We start from the raw sequence: 26854 nt of genomic DNA on the forward strand, positions 1-26854 counted from the left end.
GCCTTTGGGGCGCCTGGGTGGCTCAGTGGGTCAAACTGCTGCTTTTGGCTCAGGTCATGATCCCAGGGTCCTGAGATCGAGTCCCACATCGGGGCTCTCTGCTCAGCAGAGAGGCTGCTTCCTCTTCTCTCTCTGCCTGCTTCTCTGCCTACTTGTGATCTCTGCTTGTCAAATAAATAAATAAAAATCTTAAAAAAAATTAAAAAAAAAAAGCCTCTGCCTTCAACTCAGGTCATGATCTCAGGGTCCTGGAATCGAGCCCCATATCAGGCTCTCTGCTCAGCGGGGAGCCTGCTTCCCCTTCTCTCTCTGCCTGCCTCTCTGCCTACTCGTGATCTCTCTCTCTGCCAAATAAACAATAAAATCTTAAAAAAAAAAAAAAAGAAAGAAAGCACCAGACCCTGGGGTGCCTGGGGGGCTTAGTCGGTTTAGTGTCTGACTCTTGATTTTGGCTCAGATCATGATGTCAGGGTTGTAAGACTGGGCTCCAAGCCCAGCGTGGAGTCTGCTTGTCCCTCTCCTTCCCCCTACTTGCTCTTTCCAACTCTCTCTCTCTCTCAAATAAATGGATAAAATCTGAAAAGAAAGAAAAGAGGAAAGAGAGAGAGAGAGAGAGAAAGAAAGAAAGAAAGAAAGAAATAGAGAGATGGTAGGAGGGAGGGAGGGAGGAGGAGGGAGGGAGAAAGGAAGGAAGGAAGGAAGGAAGGAAGGAAGGAAGGAAGGAAGGAAGGAAGGAAGGAAGAAAAGGCACCAAATCCTGATAGGACCTGGTGACCTGAAAATCAAAGATTTCCCAGAACTGAAACAGAGGGCATCTGACAAGACAACTTTTCCAGGATGTCCAGACCAGGCCTGTATGCCTTTTTCTCTTTTCCACGGAATGAAAATACCCTTTCTCTGCATTTCTCAAGCCTTTGCAAAAGGGTGGAACCTCTTCTCTTGATTCTGGCCTTTCAGGGACAGCTTTATCATGATCCCGGAGTAAAGTAATTTTTCACTTGCTCTTTTCTGAAGGCTTAGATGGTTCAGAATTCATAAAAATCCTTCTTTCATCTGAACTATTAACTGACAAAAAATTAAGAATCTAAAAGATAAACTATTTAAAATAAAAATAATATTTTTTTTCTTTCCAGCATAACAGTATTCATTGTTTCTGCACCACACCCAGTGTTCCATGCAATACGTGCCCTCCCTAATACCCACCACCTGGTTCCCCCAATCTCCCACCCCCCAAAATAATAAATCTTTTAAAAAAATTTTAAAATAAAAACCAATTATGAACTGAGCATGGATTCTTATCCAAATCCACGGTCTCTGAATTTACAACTTTAGATTGTATTATTCGATAACATTTGTTTTCAACACAGTTCTTTTTGAGATAACAATATTTATTATTTATTTTTCTAATTTTGCTAGTTTTTATTTTTTTTAAAGACTTATTTATTTATTTTGGGGAGAAGGGGCAGAGAGAAAGGGAGAGAGAGAATCTCCAGCAGACTCCCCATCGAGCAGGGAGCCCCACTCAGGGCTCGATCTCATGACCCAGAGAATACCATCTGAGCCAGTCAAGAATTAGAGGCTTAGGGCACCTGGGTGGCTCAGTGGGTGAAGCCTCTACCTTTGGCTCAGGTCATGATCTCAGGGTCCTGGGATCGAGCCCTGCATTGGGCTCTCTGCTCAGCAGGGAGCCTGCTTCCTTCTCTCTCACTCTCTGCCACGTCTCTGCCTACTTGTGATCTCTCTCTTTGTCAAATAAATAAATAAAATCTTAAAAAAAAAAAAGAATTAGAGGCTTAACCAACTGAGCCACCCAAGCGCTCCTCTTTTTTTTTAAGATTTTATTTTTAATCACTGAACTCTACCTCTGAAACTGTATGTTAGTTAATTGAATTTAAATAATTTTTTTAAAAAATATTTTAAAGTAATCTCTGCACCCAACATGGGTCTCTAACTCACAACTTTGAGATAGAGAGCTGCATGGTCTCTGACTTAGCCTGTGGGGAGCCCTGAGATAATAAGTCTCTGAAATGTTACACTTTTGCTTCATGTTGATACTTACACTGTTTCTTCCCAGTGCACTGGATTGGTTCTTTCCATGTGCTTGTGCAATATTTACTATTCTGCTCTTGTACCTACTTTAAGCAGGGACTTCCGGGGGCCATCCATGAGCCTGGGCTTGCCTTCATAGGGAGAAACTTCTCTTCTCTAAACTGGAATTAAGAGCCAAGAAACATTTTCAGCTGGCTACCTGCGGACCCAGCGTCCCCGTTTAGAATCAGCATACAGTTCGAAATTGTCATGTTACTTTTGATTCTATACTTGCCTATCAGTCTTTCATAAAAACAATGTCCCCAGTTAGGTGATGCTAGCTCGACCCTTTAAGATGACCTCCAATGCTGGGGCGCCTGGGTGGCTCAGGGGGTTAAAGCCTCTGCCTTCGGCTCAGGTCATGATCCCAGGGTCCTGGGATCGAGCCCCACATCAGGCTCTCTGCTCAGCGGGGAGCCTGCTTCCCCCTCTCTCTCTGCCTGCTTCTCTGCCTACTTGTGATCTCTGTCAAATAAATAAATAAAATCTTTAAAAAAAAAAAAGAAAAAAAAAAAAAAGATGACCTCCAATGCCCATAACCTGGAGAAGACACAGACCTCAGACGGAAGTACCCTAGAGTTCTCCCTCCTTACTCTCCTTGTTACTCAAATGTGGTCCGAAGTGGTTTCCAATCGCTATGCACTTTCCTTCCAGCGTGGGTCCTCCCAGGCCCTGAGGGACAAAACCAGGCTATACAAAATACCTAACTCTTGGTCAACGATGCTTTCGAGGAAAGATCTTGATCTCAAAGAAGGAAACGTGAAAATTAATGAAAGAAAACCTCACTGAAGTGGACCTGGAATGCTGGAAAAGGAGGCAGGTGGGGCAGTCCACCACTCCGTGTCCATTACAGGGAAGAATGGTTAGTTGCAGACCCCAGCAGAAGAACCTCAACAGGACAGAATCATCAGTTATAGGGCCCCAAACGGAGAGATCCACATGCGGCATCTTCTAGAAGAAACTGACCACCTCTGCCACTCAGGCAACGAGAAAGGGAAATGTCATTACCCTGAACTCTTGCTTTGCTTTAACTGGACTTTTGTTCAGAACAAGGCCGCCCAACTTCCTTCTTCTTCCCCGTAAAATAATGTTCTTCTCCTTTGCTTGTTGGACTTGTCTACCGTTTTGCTGCAGCTTGGTCGTCCTGGGTTGTAATCCTCGGCTTTTCCCAAAGAAACCCATTTTTGCTGGTAAAATGGATAACTGGCAGTTTTACTCTTCAGGTTCATGGGAGCAAGGACAGTGCAAGTAAGATCTCTGACTTCCCACGTTTGCCTAGATCAAACCTTTCACCACCATTTCATTAAGATGGGTCACAGCTCCCCGGGAGGGAGGACCAGGCGGTGAAGGAGGAGAGGAATGGATGAGGAGGAGGGACTTGTGGGAAGGGAGAGCGGCCCTGCTAAAGGTATCCGGGACCACTGCAGGATTAAGAGCGAAGGAGGCTGCGGTGGGGCTGGAAGTGAAATTGAGTCCAGAGCTGCTTTGGGGCATCTTTTCGGTACCTTTGGTGCGGAAAGGCGGGTTCCTGGCTTCTGAGCGCAGACCTCCAGGGCCTGGATCAAGCCCGGATTGTGCGCCAGCCAGGGCGGGAGGGACCGAGGTGCAGGTGCGCAGCTCCGGGGGCAGCCTCCTCCGGAAAGCAGCCCCGGCCACGCCCACACTGGGCGCTCCCAGGCCCCAGGGATCCTGGCCAGCTGGCAGAGACCCCCTTCCCCACGCCGCCTGTGCCAATGGCGCCGAAAATGTGGGGAAGTCAGGCAGTGTCGCGCAGATCGTGATCCGTACCGCAACCCCTGCCGGCCCCAGACAATTAACTCGGGAACGGTCAGGGACGAGAAGCGAGGGGCGGGGTGGCAGGCCCCGCCCTCACTTGGCACCCCCCACCCCGAGCTGGGCGCCACTCCCGGCCAAGTCCTTCCTCTCCGGGCGCTCGGCGAAGGTGGGAAGTGGGGCCACGTCACTGTCCCCAGGCCGGGGGAACGGCGGCTCCGCCCCTCCCACCCCCGCCAGAGCTCTGGGCACGGATCTAAGACTCACCGGCCCCAGCCCAGAGCCAGCCCAGTCGCTGCCGCCCGCCCACAAAGCCACAGGCAGGTGCAGGCTCTGCCGAGGCGCGAGCGGGCAGAGAGGAGCCGTTAGCCCGCGCCGTCCGTGCGTCCGTCCGTGCGCCCGTCCGTGCGTCCGTCCGCTGAGGCCTCCGTCCGTCGGCGCGCAGCAGCTCCGGCCCAGGCCCAGCGGCCACGGCCCCTCGTCGTCCCGCACCCTGAGCCGCCGGGCAGAGCCGGCTTCGGCGCGCGGCAAGCATGTCCATGGGCCTGGAGATCGCGGGCACCTCGCTGGCCGTGATGGGCTGGCTGAGCACCATCGTGTGCTGCGCGCTGCCCATGTGGCGGGTGACAGCCTTCATCGGCAGCAGCATCATCACGGCGCAGATCACCTGGGAGGGCCTGTGGATGAACTGCGTGGTGCAGAGCACCGGCCAGATGCAGTGCAAGGTGTACGACTCGCTGCTGGCGCTGCCCCAGGACCTGCAGGCGGCCCGCGCCCTCATCGTCGTGTCCATCCTGCTGGCCGGCTTCGGGCTGCTCGTGGCGCTGGTGGGCGCCCAGTGCACCAACTGCGTGCAGGACGACACGGCCAAGGCCAAGATCACCATCGTGGCGGGCGTGCTCTTCCTGCTGGCCGCCGTGCTCACGCTGGTGCCGGTGTCCTGGTCGGCCAACACCATCATCCGGGACTTCTACAACCCGCTGGTGCCCGACGCGCAGAAGCGTGAGATGGGCGCGGGGCTGTACGTGGGCTGGGCGGCCGCCGCGCTGCAGCTGCTGGGGGGCGCGCTGCTCTGCTGCTCCTGCCCCCCGCGCGACAAGAAGTACGCGCCCACCAAGATCCTCTACTCGGCGCCGCGCTCCGCCGGCCCCGGCACCAGCACGGCCTACGACCGCAAGGACTACGTCTGAGGCGCGGCCGCGGGGAGACCCCAGCACCCCCGCCCCCTCGAGCGGGAGAGCCCACCAGCCCGGCGCGCAGCCTCCCGTCGGAGACCAGCCCACCCCACGCGCCGGGAGCTCTCCCACTGGACTGCGAGGGACCCCCAACCCGGCCTCCCCTTCCCCCGCCGCACGCCTCTCCCCCGATCCTCCCCCCACCCTGGGCCCCAGGGTCGGGGAGCGGGACCACGGCGCGCGCGGGGGACCAGCCCGCACGGACAGTGAAACCTTGTTCCTCCGGAGCGCGGGGCTGCGGGGGCCGCCGCGCCTGCCCAGCCCCGTCGGGCAGCAGCCCCCAAGCCCGCGTTGGGTGGGGACCGGCTGTCTTGAAAAGGGCCAGTGGATATTTTTCAATAAAAGCCTTTCGTTTTGCATTTGCGGGCGCCTCCTTGTCCTGAGAGCCGAAGGGCGTCCGCCTCCCCGCGGATCGCCCCCCCACCCCCGACCCATCCCCTCCCAGCCAGGGTCGGCCTTGACTGGATTCTCTCACTGGGCACCCAGGAGTGAAGCTCAGAGAGGGCAGACGTTGGGTAACGAAGAAAGCTGGGTTGGAAACTGGGCTGGGCGCGCCCTAGGGGGCCATTTGCTCTCCTCCCTGGGGATCCCGACGTTGAAGGCCCTATCTCTCGAGAGAGGCGCGTATGAGCCTTAACGGCCTGCTCAGTAAACAGAGGCGTGGGGGAGGCCGGAGAAGGGTGTCAGGGGCCCTCCCTCGCTAGCCTGTGCTATCTCTGGTCTGTACTCCTCATCCTCCCCGGCTGGCTGCCCACCGAGTCTTCCCTGTGCGTGAGAGAGAAACGTTCAGTGCGATGATTTCATACTGGGAAGAGGAGAACAAAAAGACCTATTGTTTTTGTAAAACACCGCCTCAAAAGTAAAGCTGGGCAGAATCTTCTCCCCGGGAGGAGAGATGAGAGAGGGGCCTCGTTTTCTTCCCAGGACCCTCGACCAAGAGAGAGAGGGGACTCGGGACCCTCTTAGGGCTTGAGTTTAACCAGGCTTGGAAGCACCTGTGTCTGGGAGAAGGCGCAGGAGTTTCAGGCTGTAGGAAAGGGGGCCTGTGCTGCAGACCAGGAAAAGAGAGATCCCCCACAGCTGGACAGATAGCTTGGTGCAAGAGAAATGAGGATGAGGCCCAGGGGCCCAGAGGAGGCCAACTCATGGAGACTCATATGTGGAATTACAAACCCTGGACCTTATTCTGGTGTTTCTGGGAGTCAGGGAAAGACACACCTGGTCAGATTTACGCTCTTAAATATTAAATTTAATATTGCTTCCTCACCCCCCAAAAATAGGTGGGGACACCATCCAAGAGGCTCCGTAGCCAGCAGATGGTGCAGCAGAAAGAAGTCAGGAGCACTGGGGCCTGGAGCAAGGCCTGGTGGGGAGGCTGGGAGGAAGCAAGAAGAGTAGAACTTGAAAAGCGTTTGGATATGTGGAGTGAGGGAGAGGGGGAAAAATTAGGTTAATCCCAATCTTCTGCCTTAGGTCACTGATTGGATTGGTGGTGCCATTTCCAAAATAGGAGACCCGGTTACTGGGGCAAGCCGATGGGTTCAGTTTTGGGTGCACGGAGTTTGGCAAGCCCAGGGGACCTCCAGGCAGAGACGTCCAGGAAGTGACAGGACATGTATAGAGACCTGGGACTTGGGAGCAGTAAATGTGTCTCTTGTTAGCACACGGGTGGCACCCGAAACCAGGAGAGTAGATGAGGTCAGTCTAGAAACCAAAGAGAAAAAAAGGTCAAGAGACGGGCGTTGGCAAGGGTGTCCGAGGTAGCGGAAGGGTCAGGCCTGATACGGCCTAAGGAGAAAGCCGGGGATTCAAAGCATCAAGGTGGTCCCTGGTGGCCTTGGCAAGAGGTGTGGGGACAGATGGGGCGGGCAGAAAGGCGAGGGAGAGATGAGAAGTAAAATCAGAGTATGTAGACCATGAGTCCAAGAGCTTTGCTTATAATGCGAGTTTCGGCCAAGTTAGCAAGTTGACAGGGAGCGAGGGTCAAGGGACAGGCATTTGGGCTTGGGGAGACTTGGGATTATTTCCAAATAGATATTGTATCTCAAACTGCTTTGCCTGCAACAAAGCTAAAGCAGAAGGTCCCAGTGGCCACCAGACTTTTCAGTAGAATGCTCCGCTCAGCTGCCCCCAAATTCTCTAGTTAGAGAAAACCGACACGCTGTCACCCTTTCTGACTCAAGGAAGAGGAAGGAGTTTACGGCTTTCGGTCGTTCTCTGTAGGATTCCGGGAAAGCATGAGGGGTTGGGGTTGGGGTCCTGATTAGTCTTTGGGGGACCGGTCTTCTAGCCTGGAGTGCGGGGCGGGGGGAGGAAAGGGGGAGAGTGACAGTGAGTATGAAGGGTGGGGGATGAGTGATGGAGACACATCCTAAGAGAGCTGGGGAGAAGGGGTGTGGGTTCAGAAAAGCAGGACTCAGTGGGGCCTTCGTGAGGGGAGGACGGGGCTCAGTGATGGGAAGGGGCTCACTGGGGGAAGGGTCAGAGAGGGAGGAGGTTCAAGAAGAGGGGAGAGGGAGGGAACCGAGAGAAGTTTCTCCGGGCCTGTCTGGGATGGAATTGGGGGTGGGGTGGGGGGTCAGAAGGGCGAAAGGGGTTGCATCTGCCTCCACAGTCTCGGGCCCTGGGTGAGCCAGGGGATGACAAGTGGGAACTGAGGGTCATGGAGTGGGTTCTTTGTCCCAGGGAGCCCGGGACGTGGAAGCAAGGTTATTCATTTACCAAGAGCTTCCAGAAGGCAGCCTGAGCATAATGCCTCCCGGCCACACTAGGACAGAGCTGCAGCCTGGGGCCCTGCAGCCAGCCTGCCCACCGCAGCCCACCACCCCACACACACACACACCCTGGCCTGGCTTCGGGGTATCTCCCAACTCAAACTCTTCTTATGCTTTTTTGGAGTTTAGGGTCTGAAGGCGGTGGTGGCACTTGCGGGGTACAGACCGCAAGCTGAGGGGAGGCTCACAGGAGGGATCCAGGAAAACCACAGTCTGGAGGAGAGACTGGGAGTCAGTGGTTTCTAGATCCCTTCCTTTTCCTGGGTGCCTTTGAGCACATGTCTTCCTCTTCTGGGTCTCCGTTTCTCCATCATTTCAACAAGGGGTTGAACCAGAGGACCCATGAGGGCCCCCATGTTTATCCTTGCCACCCCCTGCTGCAAAAAATTAGGGAGAACCAAATGGGGCCGGCTGAGCAGGGCAGTTCACACCTCTGGGCCTCAGCTTCCTCATCCACAAAATGGGTATGATAATAGCATCAGGCCGTGTGGAGGACCAGCGGAGCCATCCTCCGGGTTCCCGGGAGGCCTCGTCTCACCCCATGATGGCACCGTGTTGTGTGGCTTCTTGTCAGACCGCTCCAGCAGGGGGTCATCCCCCAAGGTCAGGGAAACTGTCCTGACCTTCTATCTGCCCACAGCACCCCACGCAGGCCAGCACCCGTTTGTGGAAAGAAGGCCTGCCTGCCCACCTAGCCCAAGGCGAGGCACACGACAGGACCTCTATCAACGTGAGCTGGTACTGTTAATGCTTTGGTCTACAAAGCCAGGCCGGGGTCTGGGAACTTGAGGGCAGTGTCTGGGTCATGAGAAAGTTCTGGGTTTCTCCAAAATCCAGAGCCCTGGACACCCCCTGCCAGGCCCTGCGGCTCTGTCCCACTCAACCTCCCACCGTTGTGCCGCGGGGCTGCCCTGCTCCTGCCACACCTGTCCCAGCCCTTCCTCCTGCCGAGACCAAAAGCCAAGTGCTTTATCAAACAAACACAGCATTTATTGTGGTTCCGTCAAGGTCTGCGGCAGGCCTGCAGGAACAGACAGTACCTTCCTTCTCCCTCCCCTAGCAGGGCTCCAATAAAGGTCATCTGTGCCAAGACAAGGAGGCTCCGCAGAGCCGGTGAAGAGAGCAAGTATCTTGCTGGGGCACGGGCTGAGCGACCTTGGACAAGTCACCAGCCGTATCTCACTCTCAGCTGTACAGGAAGCCATATTGTCACTGATCCCCTCCCTGCACCCCCCACAAAGAACCCTGCAAGGCACACATTGCATGACGAGGCCATCAAGGCTCATAAAGTGATGGGACTAGGCTGCTGGCCCTGCCACATCCGGCCAAGGACCAGCCTCTCACCTGCCAACCTGGTCATGTTCTAGATGTGTCCACCCGTCTTCTTCCCCACTTGCTGCCATGACTCCAACCAGGCCACCACCATCGTTCAGGAACAGCCTCAAGAGGGTCTCCTGCCTCCAGGCTCCCTCTCCACACCTCCCCACCTGGCTACGCCCCATTCTAGGCCACTCACCTCGGCATAGCCAAGGGACTCCTCATGTGACGAAGTCCTGAATCTAACCACATTGGAAAATCCTTCCAGTCCCTCACCCCTCCCACCCCCAATATGCCTCTTAGAATCCCACTCAGACCCCACAGCATGCGTTGAGAGCCTCTCCAGGGCCAGAGCCATGGTCGCCGCCATATTGTCTCCTCTCTTCCCCACCCCAACCCTCAAGGCCCAACTCGTCCGGACATCCTTCAATTCTGCATGAACCCTGCCCTCTCCAGGCCCTGGGCCTCACCACAAGCTCTTCTCTGTTCTTGGCAATTTCCCTGCCCTTGCCTCACCCCTCCTGGCAAGCTTAGAGGTCATGTCGTGTCTTGGCTGAGGGAAGCTTCCCTGACCGCCAGCCCATCCCTGCACAGTGCCATCCATCCAGGGCCCCATCTTGGCCTTTGTTGGTCTCTGCGAGAATCCCTTCTCCCTTTCAAACAATCCCACAGCGTTTCTCGTCAGCTGGCCATAACATAAGCATAATCAGAACAAAATGACCAAGGGGGCCTGGGTGGCTCAGTCAATTAAGCTTCAGATCCTTGATCTCAGCTCAGGTCTTGATCTCAGGGTCGTTGAGTTCAAGCCCTGGGTTGGGCTCCACACCCAGCGTGACGCCTACTTAAAACACACACACACATACACACCAGTGTGAACAAATGTTTCTGAACTACACTCTCAACAAAGGACACCTAAAAAAAAAAAAAAAGAAGAAGAAGAAGAAGAAGAAGAAGAAGGAAATTACATTGTCTTCTCAACGATTTCTCAGTTCATTGACCATTTCTACTTGAAGACACTTTGGAACAGAATAATATGATCTCCCCGAGCCTGATTCAAGCCACGTGTTTCCCTGACTTTGTTTTAGAATGAATCTCTTCTGCATCGTCTAGCATGAGGGGCAGAGACTCATAAAAACCAATGATACAGCATCCACGCACGTGGTCACTTGCTCCTAAAGCCGCCGCTGAATCTGGGGTCCATGTGCAGGGATCTGGAGATGAGCCATTCCAGCACCTTCCATACTCTGAGTGCTAGCCACAACACGCCGTAGTGGAAACTCACAAAGACCACACTAACTCACATGCTACCTCCCGGAATGACCTCTGAACTTGTCTTTCTCCTGCCCCTAAACCATCGGCTCTGCTGGGGTGGGGCCCTACGCACCCTGTTCACCTTCGTATGTCCCAGGCTTAGCCTAATGCCAGCACGAGCATGGAGCTGATGTTCAGTGAGTGAGAGACAAGGCTCACATCCAGGGTGCCAAAAGAACGAAGTTGAAGGACTCACACTGGTAGATTTCAAACCGTAACACAAGGCTAGAGTCTTCAAAGCAGTACGGTACTGACAAAGAGACCAATGAAACAGAATGAGAGAACCCAGAAATGAACGGTCACATATGGGCTCAAATGATTTCCACAAGGGTGCCAAGAACACTTGATGGAGGAAGAATCGTCTATCTAGTCTCCTCCCCAAATGGTGCTAGGACAAGTGGATATCCGCCCGCAGAAGATGAAGCTAAACCTTTATATAATGCCATATACAAAAATTAACACAAAATAGATCAAAGACCTAAGAGCTAAGCTTTTTTAAGGCACCTGAGTGGTGCAGTCGGTTAGGCATCTGACTCCTGGTTTTGGCTCAGGTCGGAATCTCAGGGTCATGAGGTCCAGTCCCGCATTGGGCTCTGCACTCAGCTCCAAGTCTGCTTAGGATTCTCTCTCCCCCTCCCTCTGCCCCTCCCCCTGCTCTCTCTCTCTCTCTCTAAAATAAATAAATAAAATCTTAAACAGCAACAAAAAAGGAGGGGTGCCTGTGTGGTTCAGTCAGTTAAGCATCTGCCTTTGGCTCAGGTCATGATCTCAGGGTCCTGGGATTGACTCCCACATCGGGGTCCCTGCTCAGTGGGGAGTCTGCTTCTCCCTCTCCCTCTGCTACTCCCCTTGTTCTTTTTTTTTTAATGAGAGGTTTTTCTTTTAAGGTTTTATTTATTTATTTGACAGAGAGAGATCACAAGTAGGCAGAGAGGCAGGCAGAGGGAGAGGGAGAAGCAGACTCTCCGCTGGGCAGAGAGCCTGATGAGGGGTTCAATCCCAGGACTCTGGGATCATGACCTGAGCCAAAGGCAGAGGCTTTAACCCACTGAGCCACCCAGATGCCCCTCCCCTTGTTCTTGGTCATTCTCTTGTTGTCTCTCTCTCTCTCTCTCAAATAAATAAAATCTTTTTCTTTTTAAGTGCTCAGCCTATAAAACTCTTAGAAGAAAACATACAACAAAAGTTTCACAATATTGGACTTGGCACCAATATCTTGGCTATAACACCAAAGGCACAGGTAACAAAAGAAAAAAAAATAGACGAACTGGACCCAATGAAAAATTTAAAACTTTGTGCATCAAAGGATACTATGGACAGAGTGAGAAGACAACCCACAGAATGGGAGACAATGGGAGCAGCAAATCATACAGCAGCTAAGGGATTAATATCCAACATATATAGAGAACTCCTAAAACTCAACACCTACAGGGGTGCCTGGGTGGCTCAGGGGGTTAAGCCTCTGCCTTCGGCTCAGGTCATGACCTCAGGGTCCTGGGATCGAGCCCCGCATCAGGCTCTCTGCTCAGCAGGGAGCCTGCTTCCTCCTCTCTCTCTGACTGCTTCTCTGCCTACTTGTGATCCCTCTGTCTCTGTCAAATAAATAAATAAAATATTTTAAAAAAAAGAGTATTTATAAAAAAAAAAACTCAACACCTACAAAAAGAGCCAATGCAAAAACAGGCAAAGGATTTGGATAGATGTTGCTCCAAAGACGATATATGAATGGCCAGTAAGCACATATGAAAAGATGCTCAACATCACTGATCATTAGGGAAAGCAAATCAAGACCACGATGAGATAATACTTCACCCTCATTAAGATGGCCCCTATAGGGTTGCCTGAGGGGCTCAGGTCTGACTCTAGATCTCAGCTCAGGTCTTGATCTCAGGGTCATGAGATCAAGTCCTGTTGGGCTCCTCTTTAAAAAAAAGAAAGAGAGAGGGGCGCCTGGGTGGCTCAGTCAGTTAAAGTGTCTGCCTTCAGCTTGGGTCATGATCCCAGGGTCCTGGGATCAAGTCCCACATCCAGCTCTCTGCTCAGCAGGGAGCCAGCTTCTCCCTCTACCTCTGCCTGCCTCTCTGCTTACTTGTGATCTCTCTCTCTGTGAAATAAATAGATAAAATCTTTTAAAAAAAAAAAAGAGAGAGAGAGAGATGTCTACTCTAGAAAAAGAAAAAGGACAGAAGGAAGAAAAAAAAACTGATGTTGGGGCCTCTGGGTGGCTCAGTGGGTTAAAGCCTCTGCCTTCGGTTCAGGTCATGATCTCAGAGTCCTGGGATCGAGCCCCGCATCAGGCTCTCTGCTCAATGGGGAGCCTGCTTCCCCCTCCTTCTGCCTGCCTCTCTGCCTACTTGTGATCTTTCTCTATCAAATAAATAAATAAATAATCTAAAAAAAAAAAAACTGGTGTTGAAGATGTGGAGAAATTGGAACTCTCGTGCACTGTTCGTGGGAATGTAAAATGGAAAACAGTATGGTGTCACTTCAAAAAATTAAAAATTAAAGAAATAAGAAGATAAATTTAAAATTTTTAATTAAAAAATTAAAAATAAAACTGCCTGTGATCAAACCATTCCACTTCTGGGTCTATACCTACAAGAACTGGAAGCGGGATCTCAAAGACATATTTGCACGCCCGTGTTCACAGCCTGTTCCCAATGGCCCAGGAGTGGAAACAACGCAGATGTCCCCCCAGCTGGGGAAGCTTATATTGATACAACAGTGTTAAAGGGCAATCTGGCCATTTCTATAAAATCAATCAAATCAAAGTCCCTTATAAAGATCCTCTAACACCCAGCAATTCCACTTGCAGATAACTTTGTCCTGCAGTACAGAGCGTGCAAGGGAGTGCAATACTCGTTTTACTCAATCCTCAGGTACCTGCCGTTCTGGGGATTAGATGAAGCCAATCGTGGTGGCTGATCTCTTTCGCTCCACGGTGACTGGTTTACGGTGCGCATGTGACAGCTGTGGCCAATGAGACAGGAGGGAAGATGGGGCTTGGGGGGGGGCAGCAGGAAATGGCTTCCACATTTTCTAAGACAGCACCCTGACTTTCCTTGGATGGGTGGGAGTGACTGGAATTCTATCGCCAACTTGAACCCCAAAAAGAATGAGCCCAAGAAGCCATGAGGCCCACGATGAGGACGTCAGTCTGGAGAGGTGGAACGTGGAGCCCTGGAAACGTTTTCTGCCCTGTAGTCACTGTCAGCTCCCTGGGTCCTCACCCTCCTTAGATCTCACTGCTTAAACCCGTGTGACTTGGGGTTCCAGCCTGAGATGTCCTAACCAGTACAAATGGGCTGCCGTTTAAAAAAAAAAAAAAAATCAAGTACAACGTGTCTTGTGTAGGAGTCTTGCAGAAAAATAAATGAACCAATAAAATCGGAATCTGATCAATTTTCTAGATCTACTACCAGTTTACAGGATATGCAAAGGAAGGAGGAGCACAGCAACACAGAATATGGTCAGCAAAACGGCAACTGGGTTCTTCAGTGACCCCCCAAAAAAAATGCATTTCGTTTTCAAGGAAAGAAATTGAGATGTAGGGGAATCTATAGATCAAAAGAGACTTAAAAGAGATATCAACTAATCACGGTTGTGGCCATTCATAGGTTCCTGATGGAGACTCTTAGAGCTGATAGCATATATGAGACAGTTTGAGGGGCACGTGGGTGGCTCAGTGGGTTAAAGCCTCTGCCTTCAGCTCAGGTCATGATCTCAGGGTCCTGTGATCAAGCCCCACATCGGGCTCTCTGCTCAGCAGGGAACCTGCTTCCCCACCTGTCTGCCTGCCTCTCTGCCTACTTGTGATCTCTCTCCCTGTCAAATAAATAAATAAAATCTTAAAAAAAAAAAATGAGACAGTTCGGACAGTCCGACATTGGAACAATGAGTAGATCATTGATAATCTTAAGGGACTATGACTTCTTCAAGTGTGTAAATGATATGGTGGTTTTATGTTTAAAAAACCAACAAACAAAAGAGCCCTTAGCCTTTAAAGAAACATACGGAAATATTTACAGATGCACTGGTATGAGGTGTGAGATTTACTTCCAAAGCACGTGCAGGTGGGAAAGACATAGATGGGGTATAGATGAAACAAGACGGACCTTGAGTGATCATTGTCGAAGCTGGGTACTAGGTAGAGTGGGGCCCCCATTTTATCCCCCTTCACATATGTTTCAAATTTTTCATAATAAAAAGGTGTTAAACAAAACAAACTGAGGGTTGCAGGGGGGAGGGGGTTTGGGAGAGGGGGGTGGGGTTATGGACATTGGGGAGGGTATGTGCTATGGTGAGTGCTGTGAAGTGTGTAAACCTGGCGCTTCACAGACCTGTACCCCTGGGGATAAAAATACATTATATGTTTATAAAAAATTTTAAAAATAAAAAAAGGTGTTAAAAAAAAAAGTAAGTCTGCATTGACATAAAAAAATATTCCTCAGAAATATCTTCTTTGGGGCACCTGGGTGGCTCAGTGGGTTAAGCCTCTGCCTTTGGCTCAGGTCATGATCTCAGGGTCCTGGGATCGAGCCCTGCATCGCATCGGGCTCTCTGCTCAGTGGGAAGCCAGCTTCCCCCCCCTTTCTCTCTGCCTTCTGCTCTGCCTCCTTGTGATCTCTCTCTCCGCCAAATGAATAAATAAATAAATCTTTAAAAAAAAAGAATTATGAAAGAAAGAAACGAAATACCTTCTTTCTCTTGCCAAAAAAAAAAAAAAAAAAGTTTTCTTGACTTCACATTTCCAAACAAAGACCACCCCAGAAGATTTTGCCTCCTCTGCTCCCACGGGCCAATCAGCCTCTCCCGTCTGCTCCTGCCCCCACTCCTTCAGCACTCCAAGCCACTCTTGGCAAGGTCCCCAGTGGCCTCCAGGTTGCCATGGCCTACAGTCACTTTTCTATGCAGAACTTACTCACTCTCAGCAACTTTTGACACAGGTGATTGCTTCCTCCTCCTCAGAACCTCAGTTCCCCTGCCCTTTGGGACCAGTCCCTCCCCACCGTCCCCCGCAGCCCTCCTCCTGCCACTGCTCAGTATTTCCTCCTGGGCATTCTTCTCTTCCTCTGATGCTCTGGTGAACCCTTTGATTGTCTCACCCATTCCCACGGCTTTAACGGCTTTAACACCCTCCCGCTCCCAGACCTCTCCTCCCAGCTCCCCATGCAGGCATCCAGCTGCCTCCTCGGGTGCCGGGTGCCGGGTGCCGTGCGGGTGGTGGGGCACAGAGGTTAACAATGGCGTGGCCCCTGGACCCCAGCCACTTGGGACTGGATCCCGGCCCTGCAGCCTCCAAGCTTGGGGATGGTGGGCAGTTCATTAACCTGTCTGCGGCTCAATGCATTTAGCTCTAAAGAGGGACCGACAAATAAAGTAATACAGTTCTTATGAGGACAAAATCAGTAAATAGATAAAGCACTTAGAATGGTGTTTAGCACATGGTAAGCACTCGACAAATGTTGACTATTACCAGTATCTCACGGGCAACTCGACCTTAACATGCGTCAAGTAGGACTCTAGATTGTGGGATGTCTGGGTGGTTCGGTCGGTTAAGCATCTGCCTTCTGCCTGGGTCGTGATCCCAGGGTCCTGGAATCGAGTCCCACATCAGGAAATCCTTCCTCAGTGGGGAGCCTGCTTCTCCTTCTGCTTGCCACACCCCTGCTTCTACTCTCTCTGTCTCTCTGACAAATAAATAAATAAAATCTTAAAAACAACAACAACAACGAAACTCTAGATTGTCCCTCCCTACTAGTACCTTGTAGTGGGTGGAAACTTCCTTGCCAGCCTTCCCCAGCTCTGTAAACAGCACAACTACCTACCCAGGTGGTCTGTCCAGAAACCTAGGAGTTGTCCTAGTCTCCTCCCTTTCCCTCCCTATTGTCCTCTCTACCCATCCAATTCTTCATCAAATCTTGCTGATTCTAACTCCAAAACATATCTGATATCTACCTTTCTCTACCTCCATGGCCACCTCCCAGCCAGAAGTGGACATCGTGGGGCGCCTGGGTGGCTCAGTGGGTTAAAGCCTCTGCCTTCGGCTCAGGTCATGATCCCAGGGTCCTGGGATCGAGCCCCACGTCGGGCTCTCTGCTCAGCAGGGAGCCTGCTTCCTCCTCTCTCTCTCTGCCTGCCTCTCTGCCTACCTGTGATCTCTCTCTGTCAAATAAATAAATAAATAAATAAATAGAAAGAAGTGGACATCGTGTCCTAACTGGACAACCACAGTAGTGTCCAAGCTGATTTTCCTTCCCCTCCTCCATGTGCCCTTCAGTCTGTCCCTCCATCTTCCACTATGCACCCAAAGAGTCCTATAAAAATGAATGTCTGTCCCTCCTTAAACCCTTCCCCAGCTCTCGTTTTTCTTAGAATAAAAATCAAATTCCCTACCAGGCTCCTGCTCGGACCAACTCCAACCTACCTACCTCATGCCTTGCTCCCCTTGCTTCCTCTGTGCACCGCAGGGCCTTTGCATACACTGTTATCTCTGTGTAGGACACTTCTCCCCTGGCGTTCATATGACGGCTTCCTTCTTATCCTTCAGATGTCACCTTACCTGAGGCCTTTCCTTACCATCCTACTTAATATTGCCAACCCCAATTACTAGCAAACACAGCACCCTGCTCACTGAACTTACACAATTTATACTTATACACTTATTTCTTTGTTTATTTCTTTGCAGCCTGTCCCCCCTAATGGAGAATAGAAAAGTAGGGGATTTGGGGTTTGGGTTTTTTGTGTTGCTTGAGAAACAGAGCCATGTAATTGCCATATCTCTAGCTTTAAAATTCATACTTGGCATTAAAAAAAGAAAAATCAGGCCGCCTCGATGACTGAGTCAGTTAAGCGTCTGACTCTTGATTTCGGCTCAGGTCATGATTTGGGGGCCGTGGGATCGAGTCCCAAGTTGGGCTCTGCCCTCCCCTCTGCTTGAATTCTCTCTAAATAAATACATGAATAAATAAAAATTTTATTAAAAATTCATACTTGGCTTTAGCATGTGTTCAGTAAATATTTGTTGAATGGATTACTGGATTATTGATTTAAAAAGAAAGTCAGTTGCAGACGGATGTGCATGGTATTATCACGATTATGAAAGTCAGTCTCTTGACTTAGACATACAATGCCATGATTTCTGTGATGTGGGGTTCTGCCCCCGCAGTGGGAGTCACGTTAAACTTCAGTCCCCCTGGGTTGGGGCCACAATTCCAGGATATTCAGCAGGCCCAAGTTTGTTTGGTATGGGGGGAGGGGACGTTGGTGGCTGGAAGAAGGACTGGTTGGACAGCATCCAGCCCTCAGGAAACAGTGGTCACTGCTGAGACATTGTCATTTTGATTCAGTGACCAATTCAGTCCTGGTACTGTGTCTGCTTTGGGCTTGGGACCGGGGAGAATGTTGCAAGCTGCCTATGGTTCTGCCAGCCCAGTAGACCCCTGAGCTGTTTCCTCTCTGGGGAGCCTGCTGAGAAGCCAAGAAGTGGGCGACAGACGCCCCTCCCATTCTGGGCCAAGCTCTGGTCTCTGCAGAGGAATTCCCTTCCCCTAAGGGCTTTAGCTCCTGAAACACACAAACCAGCTTTTCTACTCTTGGGTCAGCCCCATGCATCCCCAGTAGCAATGAGCACGGAAAAGTAGGAAGGAACCAACTAGATGAACCCAGAAATTCATTATATGTTTGGAAAAGATCACGCTGAGTACTGTGTAGGGAAATGGACAGGGAGCTGGCCATCCCTGGAGAAGGGATGGGGTCGTGGATTTGGACAGCAGAGAATGGATATCAGAGTTATCTGGAAGATAAAAATCCATAGCAACTGGGGGAGGGATTGGGTGGTGGCAGGGGAGGTAAGGAAGATGCACCTAGAATGATTCCCAAGATTCTGCCTTGGGAGAGGGGAGGGCTCTGCCATTGCAGTGATGGTCCCAACTTCTGGAACACCCTCCTCCACTGTAAGCCCTTCACCGGCCCTGACTCCTACTCATCTTTCCGACCTCCATTCAAGCATCACTTCTGCACATTTGCACTACCTGGTCCCAGGGCCAGAGGCACCCCTCCTTTCTCTCTCCGCCTTCCTTTGCATATTTACTGTGTGTGCGATTACACGATTACACATTCGTTGGTATCCTCCCCACCAGACTGTCAGGTCTGTGAGTGGATCTGGGGTCATCCTTGCAACCCCAGTGCCTAGCACATAGTAGGTGCTCAATAAGTAAAGGGTCCCAAATGCAGGCAGGGGGGGCTGCAGTGTCCCCTGCAGGTTGGTGTTTTTCCCAGGGGAATGGAGTGGGCTGGGTCCACCCACTCTGCCCAGCCCGCCACCCAGACTCCTCACCCCCCTACTTTAAGATCTATGCTTTCGAGGAGGCTGTGACTGGGGGTACAGTGTGCACATGGGTCTGGAGGTGGGAAAAGTGTCGACAGGGTTGCAGCCAGCAGGACCTGAGGGCCTTTCTGGAGCAGAGGAGTGAGGGGAGCAAAGCAGGACATGAAGGTGTGTGGCCTGGTGGGAAGCTCAGAGGGGAGGGAATGTGGGGAGGGGGCCTGGAGGTGGCAGAGAGGGGGCCCAGAGATGTTCTGGGCCCTGTGCACTCCCTGCCTTTTATCAATGGCTCCAGGGGCCTCCCCCACCTGCTAGGAAGAAAAAAATTACTCCACACCACCCACTGCTGTGTGGTCCCTGAGTTTCTCGTCCTGCTCATGGCTGTCTAGAAAGGTGCATACTTTCTCCAAAGTAGCCGTTATTTTTGAAGGGATGAAGGGAAAAGGGAATGTTCTGGAAGTGCTCGGTGAGTCTGGGGGAGGCGTCGGGATTACCGTGCCGCTGTGGGAAAGGCTGCAATGGGGAATGCACAGAAAAGTCCCTGCAGCTTAAAAAACTCAGGATCCAAATCTGAGAAGGCTGAGTGGCAGGGGCAGGAGGAGGCTGGGCGGGGAATCACCTAGCGCCCCCCCCCCCCCCCCCCCCCCCCCCCCCCGGGGAAGCCTCCAGGGGTCTCCTGGGAGCCCCGCCACGGCACGACTGACACTCTGGCCCCACCCGGCCAGCAGGCAGGAATTTGCCCTGCTGACCTCCCCTGGCACACTCCTGTCACCATGGCGACCAACCTGGAAACAAGCGGCCCGATTGTCCCTGCTCAGCGGGGCAGGTGAAACCCCGGCCACGTGACCGATACTGAGCCAGGTGCAGCGATGGGACACCCGCCTGCCTCCCTGTCTTAACCCCTTCCGCGCTGCCGCCCCCGGGGCCCAGTGTCCCTGCCGCCGCCGGCCGCACCCCTTGGGGGGCCCACGGATTCCCAGCCAGAAGGGCGGGGACTACCGGGAGCACTGCACTAGGAGTCAAATTCCTGGGAAGGAATGGGTTGGGCCACACACGTGCTGAGCGGCTGGAGCTGGGTTATTCCCCTCCCGCGTCTCCATTTTCTCAGCAGTAAAATGAGGATGACAACACCCTCCCAGTTCACAGGGACCTGGGGACGGCTGGGAGCAGGGATGCTGGGAACAAAGACTCCCAGGGCCGTCTTATTCACACCCCTTTGCCCCCTCCCCCACATGACCTCAGCATATCAGGGGCTCCAGAAGGCCTCCCCCCAACCAAGGGCTGGACACCCCCCCCTCCAAGAGAGAGAGATCCTCACAAACCAGTTAGGAGTTAGCCAGTTCCTAAACAAGCTGGGGAAGGGTGGGCAGCCCCCATTTTGACCCCTCCCCAACACAACAACACCAGAGTCCTTCCCAGATGGCAACAACCCCTACCCAGGCCCCACCGCTTCCTCCGAAGTGGAAACCTCAAGCCAACTGGTTTTTCCGCTTGCTCCCAGGCCCTAACCAGCCACGTGATGGGGCTTTGGCCAGGTCTCAGGAATGTCTCCAGACTGCTTCTGCCACAGACCCAGGGCTCTGAGCAGATGGTCCAGGGTCATGGGCCAGGCTCACGTTGCCTGGCTAGACAGTAGGCTGGGGAGGAGGTGGAGGGTGGTTTAAAACCACATTTGGAATATTAACCTTCTGAATCACCAACGTTATGTCCACCCCCTGCCCCTTCATCCACCAATTCTAGGAAAACACCCTGCTTGGTGTCTCCTCCAAGGACCCCTCCCATGCCTTGGTCCAGCCCCCATCCAGGGCTCAGGTGTGCTCATCAGTCCCCTAACGACAATTCTGGGAACAAATCATCACACCACCTGCTGTGCTTAGCGGTCCCCCATGACCTCAAAGCCCTTCTCTCATTAGAACAAAATAACTGCCAGTCCCCAGGCTGACTCAAGGTGGGAGCCATCTCACTGGGCAAGGTATTTATAACACCTTGGAGTTCAGATGCATCCTACAGGTCTTGACTCCATCGGGCCTGCCCTGAGGAGGGAGAGGCCTGGCTGGTCCAGATGTCATCTCCTGCAAGGGGCACTGACCCAGGCCCTAGGTGGACCTTCACCTAAGCCTCAGCTAGTGCCTCGAATCTCTTCGCAATCATTCAGTAAAAAGATTACTATTGCACTTTGCCCTAGATAAACAAAAACGTGTCTCCAGTCCGCCAGGAGCTCCCAGACTGCGGTGGACAGAGAAAGCCAGCTTTGAGAACGTGGGGTGGAAGAGATGGGGAAATCCGGGAAGGCTTTTGAGGAGGTGGCAGTTATCCTGGACCTCTAAAGCCACGCGGGAGTTGGGCCGTTGGCTATCCGGAAGGCCCCCGCAGCAGCCAGCAGAGGGAGTCCTGGGGCTGGAAAGTAAAAGGCAGGTGTGCAGATGCAGTTTTCGAGCTGGGGAGTTCATAGGAAGCACGGGTGGAAGAGCCGGTAGGATGGCCAGGGGGGTGGGGGGGACACGAACCAAGAAAAAAAAAAAGAACGTCACATCCGACAGCGATTCTGGTTCTGCCTCTTGTGCAGCCATTTGCCTCAGTTTCCCCATCTGTAAAGGGCGGGCGTGGAGGGTGGTTGATGACCTCTCCAGTCGAGGACTTCAGGATGGGGAAGAGGGGCACCACCCGGCCTGCCTGGGCCCCCGGCTGGGCAGCACGGCGCCCCCAAGCCGGCGCCGCGATGACGAGGGCCCCTCCCAGCGCCCCTCCGCTCCCGCCCGCGGCACTGAAAGTATGACGCCCATCCAAGGCGGTGCGTGAAGGCAGAGGAGCAGGCCAGGTGCGGGGCGGGCGCGGGCCAAGGCAGGGCCTCCTCGGCTCGCCAAAGACCTGCCCCACCGGTGCCCAAAGCGCGCGCCCCAAATCCGGGACGTTCCGAGCGGCGGGGATGGGACTCCCACGCCACAGGACTCTGATTCGCCGCCAGGATTCGACGCCGGAAGAGGCTGGGCGGAGCTTCGCGAGGGCGTAACCAGGGAACAAGGTGGCTCCGCCCGGGGCGTGGCCAGGGGCGGTTCTCCCGCCTGCCGGCGCGGAGGCTGAGGGGATAGCGTAATGACGTAGGGGGCGGAGCTGAGGAACAGACCGTACCCTGGGATTACGTAAGGAAACGAGGGCGGGGGCGGGGTAGTCCGTGCTAGTGGGCGGGGAAGAGGGCGGGGCTACAGTCGGAACTGGGCGGGGTCCTGAGCGAAGGCAGGAGGCGGAGCGAGGGGACCAGGCCGCGGTGAGCTCGGGTAGTAGTTCCCGGGCATGCTCCGCTGGACCCGCTCCTGGAGGCTCCCCCTTAGGGGGCTCGGCCCCTGCAACCTCAGCTTCTCCAGGGCGCTCGTCGCACCCAGCAGCAGTGGCCGAAGCGGCGCCGAGCCGAGGTCAGTCAAGGGCGCCATGTGGGAGGCCGTCCGTCGTTCCTCCCCGGTCAGTCCTGCCGTGGCGGCCCCGCCTCCTCCGTCTGTGCCCGCCCCCGCCCCCGCCCAGGCCGCTCCCCGGAACCCCTTCCCCAGCCGGCTTAGACCCCTCCACCGCCCTCGCGCCTCCCTCCAGGTCGGTGCTGCTATCCTACAAGCTTCTGGACGGAGAGGCGGCGCGCCCGGCCCTGGTGTTCCTGCACGGGCTCTTCGGCTCCAAGACCAACTTCAGCTCCATCGCCAAGGCCCTCGCCCAGCAGACTGGCCGAAGGGTGAGCTTCCGGGAGAGGCGGGGCCCCGCGGAGGCGTGGCCCGTCTCCCTCAGCCGGCATGGGGGAGGGGATGGAGGCTGCATGGCACACCGGGGCCCTAGGTGGACCCCGGTCCTTCTCGTGCTTGCCCCCACCCAGTCCTTCATGTGTGAGAGCTGCCGTGCGTGCTCCACGCTGAGCTCAGCCGTCCAGGGGTCCAGTGGTCAAGGGGACCAGCCCTGTTTGTTCCCCAGGGATGACAGGGAGCTTGCCGCCTTATGCAGGAAGTAGCCCGCCCTTCTGGGTTCCAGCTGGCAGAAATTCTTGGCACCAGCTTTCTCTGGGTGGTCACCCTGCCAGCCCAAACCTTCAGAGACACGGTTATGCTCCTTGGGCCTTCTCTGGCAGAGCAGCCCCAGGTCCTCCATCTGGCCTCCTAGGTCAGAACTGGGCCCTCTCACCATCGGGGCCGTTTTTCCACTTCACGACCTTTCCCCAGGCTCTCTATGCCCCTCAGCCCGCAGGAATGCCATGCCTTAGGCGTCTGTGCCCTGAATGTGGATGCCGGCTCTGCCCGCCCTCCCCACTCTGCAGGTGCTCACGGTGGATGCACGGAACCATGGTGACAGCCCGCACAGCCCAGACATGAGCTACGAGGCCATGAGCCAGGACCTGCAGGACCTCCTGCCCCAGCTGGGCCTCGTGCCCTGCGTCCTCATTGGCCACAGCATGGGAGGCAAGACAGCCATGTTGCTGGCACTCCAGAGGGTGGGTGAGCCTCCCTGTACGGGGCTTCCCCCGCATCCAGTGTGGACCTGGGACTCAGCCAAGCCTTGGATGGCCAGATTCAGGATCTGGGAACCCTGCCTGAGACTCAATGTGCCTGCCGTAAGGCCGGTCCCAAGTGTGGTTCTCTTAAACAGCCGGAGCTGGTAGAACGCCTGATTGCTGTGGACATCAGCCCAGTGGAGACCACACCGAGCTCCAACTTCCCATCCTACATGGCCGCCATGAGGGCTGTAGACATCCCAGATGGGGTGCCCCGCTCCTCTGCCCGAAAGCTGGCCGACGAGCAGCTCAGCACTGTTATCCAAGTAATACGCCCATCCCCGGGTGGTGGTGTGGGCTGGGACCTGTCAAGGGAAGAGTGGCAGCCCCAGACCTCACATGGAGACTTCACTCCCCCAACTACCGGACCCACCCCCTCCAGGACTTGGCGGAGCGTCACTTCCTGCTCACCAACCTGGTGGAGGCGGATGGACGTTTCGTGTGGAGGGTGAACTTGGAAGCACTGGCCCAGCATTTGGACAAGATCATGGCTTTCCCACCACAACAAGAATCTTACCCTGGGCCAACCCTCTTCCTCCTGGGTGGAAACTCAAAATACGTGCGGTAAGTCAGTTTTAGCGGCGGTGGTGGGAGGGGTCCCAGCCTAGGGATCCTGCCTTGGGGAGGGCTTCGGCGTGGGCAGGGGGTGCCTGAGAATTCAGAAACATCCCTGGGCAGGTGGGCTCATATGCTCTCGTCTCCCTGCTCTGTTCCGCGTCTCTGTGTCTCCCCAACCTCCCACTTTGACCCCTTCGGTACGGCCTTCTCTTCGACGGACAGCCCCAGCCACCACGCTGAGATCAGGCGGCTCTTCCCTCGAGCCCAGATGCAGACTGTGCCCCATGCCGGCCACTGGGTCCACGCCGACTGCCCCCAGGACTTTGTGGCTGCCATCCGAGGCTTCCTAGCCTAAGAGTGGCTGAAGAGAGGAAGCAGGAAACCCCCGGCTTCCAGGCACTGTGGCCCACTCCAGTTTCTGCGCAAAAGGACTCGGGCGGGCACCGAGAGAGCGTGAGGGTACGGAGGTGGTCAGACCTCAAGCTTTAATGAATAAAGACACTGCTGCTAAGGTCCCAGGCTGAGCTCTGTCACCGCCAGCGTCCCCACCAACCCAGGGGCAACCGGACCCAGGGGACCCTCGCATTTCGGGGGCCCAGGGGGGTGCCCAGAGTGCCCCTGGACTCTCTCCGCAGCTGACTCTCGACCCGCTGCCTCACCAGCTGCTGCATGTCCTCCTGGGGGCGGGAGAGCAGGTTCAGGGCCAGCCCTGTGCCCTTTCTCTTCTCCCCAGAGCTCCCTGGCCCGGCTGGCGTTCCCACACTACCTCCCAGGCCTCCACCTCCTGCCTCAGCCTCAGTTTCTCCTCCAGGACCTCCAGCAGCTGGGCCTCCACGGCGCGCAACTTGGCTTTGCATGTGTCCAGCTCGGCCTCCAGTGCAAGCTTCCTGCAGGCGGCGGGGAGAGCGGCCCGAGGCTTGAACTCCGCGCACCTGCTGCGTGGCCACAGCCCCCTGCCTTGTGACAGGGTGAGCGCTTCCGTGGCTTTCCTTGTGGGAACACCTGACTGCTCACCTCCTCTCCTCTAGCAGGACAGAGCCCTGAGGGTGAGCCACCCACTGTCCTCCCAACACCCCCCACCCCCCGCAAGCATCTGCCTCTCACTTGGCAATGGCTTCATCCCGCTCCTGGAGGACTTGGTCCAGCGAGGGCTCTGTCTGGGCGTCCCCCAGTGCTCCAGCCACTTGGGATTCTGGGCTCTGTTGTAGGGTGACAGAGGAGGGAGTGGAGATCTAGAGCTTGTCTAGATGAGGTGTCCCGCTTCTGGGCCCCACTGCCCTTCCCTTGGCTCTGATGCTAATGTCAGCAGGGGAGGGGTCTGGAAAGTTCTCTTCCTGCCTCCGCCCCCATCCCATCCCCCACCGCCTCTCCTGGGCCTCTGAAAGTAATGCAGGGGGACTGGGCCACGATGATGAGGGGTGTCACTGTGGCCCCTGCCTGGCACAAGGCTAAGCAGAGGGGACGGGGCGTTTGGCCCCTCAAGGAGGAAAGAAGTTCCCACCCAAACCGCAGGAAAGAGACAAGGAGGGTTTCAGAAGGACACTTACCCCTCTAGGGCCCCAGGACAGAGAGCGTGGCCTGGTGACGGGGACTCTTGTCAGTGGGGTGGGGCAGGCGGACTACGTAGCCCTTTGCCCTCCCTTCCGGGCGAGGCACTCCCTGTCAGGCTCCGCCCCGGGCTGGCCAGCCGGGCCCCTGACTCCCCTCCTGGATCCTGGAACTTTCCTGCGGGGCCCAGAGCTTCCTCAGGCCCTTCCTGTACCGTCACACTCGTCCGTCCCCACAAGGGGGCGCTCCACCCACGCCGGGAGATGAGAACCGAGGGCCAGAGCCAGGACCATCCTGCACGTGGACAGGCGTAGGTGCCCCAGCACCCCATCTCGAAAGGCTGGCATCTTGCCATCAACCACGCATATGGCCAATCTTAGCTCAGCAGGAAACAGAAGGGAAAAGGCCTAACCATTGCTGTAGACTCTTAACATCTGGGATGTCCATTCTTCCTAGTAACATAGCTGGTCACTCCTCCAGGATCCCCAGCGTTCTGATCCTGGAGCTGGGCGGGGTCTGCTGGGGTGGGGGAGGGGTCGTCTAGGTAGCCCAACCCTCCCCCACACTCCCCCCATTTCTCCCCACCCCGTGTGCTGACTGAGCACACCAGTGACATCAAAGGTGTAAGAGAATTTGCCCCATTGAGAATCCTCTTCAGCAAGGTCATGTCCAGGGGATTAGATCCTCAACTCTGCCTTAAACATAAATATTTCTCCCAGGCCACCCTGCCAGACATGACTCGTGCCACTGAGACACGGGTTCCTCCAACAGCCAGACCAACAGCTTCCTTGGTTGAGCCCCAGGCGAAGAGGTGAGGTCGAACTGTACCCCCAGATACACCTTTCTGTTGAGACGGAGTCACTGTGTTTTGAGAGTCTGATCTGTGCCGTGATCCAGACAGGGCCCAGGGACCTGGTCTCAGGGACCTCCAAGGCCAGCAAGGATGAAGCGCAGATAAAATCAGAAAAGAGGGGCGCCTGGGTGGCTCAGTGGGTTAAGCCGCTGCCTTCGGCTCAGGTCATGATCTCAGGGTCCTGGGATCGAGTTCCGCATCGGGCTCTCTGCTCAGCAGGGAGACTGCTTCCCTCTCTCTCTCTCTCTGCCTGCCTCTCTGTCTACTAGTGATCTCTCTCTGTCAAATAAATAAATAAAATCTTAAAAAATAATAATAAAAATAAAATAAAATAAAATAAAATCAGAAAAGAGTGTCAGGGGCTCCCGGAACAGTAGGAGCACGAGGGAGGTCACAGGAGGTCACACCCAGCCCGTCACAGGAAGTTCCCTTAGGAGCTTGTCCAGAATGAACCCTGCAGGCCAGCAGGAGTCAGTCAGGAAAAAGACATTTCTTTTAACTTTTTAATCTTGAAACAGTTTCAAAACTGCTCTTCAATGTCCAAAA

General features: G+C 54.4%; 2 protein-coding genes and 1 long non-coding RNA gene across 5 annotated transcripts; 2 read left to right on the forward strand and 1 right to left on the reverse strand.

Moving 5' to 3' along the window:
* The first annotated feature begins 4128 nt into the window (after window positions 1-4128).
* CLDN3 (claudin 3) lies at window positions 4129-5455 on the forward strand. The gene has a single exon (XM_047714111.1). It carries the CDS (start codon window positions 4395-4397, stop codon window positions 5049-5051), a length of 657 nt encoding a protein of 218 aa, XP_047570067.1. The 5' UTR covers window positions 4129-4394; the 3' UTR covers window positions 5052-5455.
* A 16572-nt stretch (window positions 5456-22027) lies between these two features.
* ABHD11 (abhydrolase domain containing 11) lies at window positions 22028-24420 on the forward strand. 3 transcript variants are annotated; one of them, XM_047714439.1, is made up of 6 exons: window positions 22029-22234; window positions 22407-22542; window positions 23116-23257; window positions 23445-23615; window positions 23732-23913; window positions 24130-24420. In XM_047714439.1, the coding sequence occupies exons 1-6, from the start codon at window positions 22116-22118 to the stop codon at window positions 24145-24147; spliced, it is 768 nt and encodes a 255-aa protein (XP_047570395.1). In that variant the 5' UTR covers window positions 22029-22115; the 3' UTR covers window positions 24148-24420. The 3 variants fall into 3 exon arrangements, with proteins under 3 accessions (XP_047570396.1, XP_047570395.1, XP_047570394.1); XM_047714438.1 differs by having other exon boundaries at window positions 22032-22234; window positions 23116-23289; XM_047714440.1 differs by lacking the exon at window positions 23116-23257 and having other exon boundaries at window positions 22028-22234.
* LOC125091041 (uncharacterized) lies at window positions 24364-25613 on the reverse strand. Its single transcript, XR_007124562.1, has 4 exons — window positions 25455-25613; window positions 25012-25106; window positions 24674-24794; window positions 24364-24584 (listed from the first exon to the last, which is right to left on the reverse strand). It is a non-coding gene; the product is annotated as an uncharacterized LOC125091041 (long non-coding RNA).
* Between the last annotated feature and the right edge of the window lie 1241 nt (window positions 25614-26854).

This window comes from Lutra lutra, chromosome 18 (assembly GCF_902655055.1).
Source record: "Lutra lutra chromosome 18, mLutLut1.2, whole genome shotgun sequence".
Lineage (NCBI taxonomy): Eukaryota > Metazoa > Chordata > Mammalia > Carnivora > Mustelidae > Lutra > Lutra lutra.

What these genes read in the sequence shown, in the direction of transcription:
- CLDN3 (XM_047714111.1), top strand. Translation starts at nt 4,395, where the DNA reads ATGTCCATGGGCCTGGAGATCGCGGGCACCTCGCTGGCCGTGATGGGC.
- ABHD11 (XM_047714438.1), top strand. Translation starts at nt 22,116, where the DNA reads ATGCTCCGCTGGACCCGCTCCTGGAGGCTCCCCCTTAGGGGGCTCGGC. An exon ending in CGAAGCGGCGCCGAGCCGAG is followed by an intron (nt 22,235 to 22,406) that starts GTCAGTCAAGGG and finishes GCCTCCCTCCAG; the next exon opens with GTCGGTGCTGCTATCCTACA. An exon ending in AGCTCAGCACTGTTATCCAA is followed by an intron (nt 23,616 to 23,731) that starts GTAATACGCCCA and finishes CACCCCCTCCAG; the next exon opens with GACTTGGCGGAGCGTCACTT.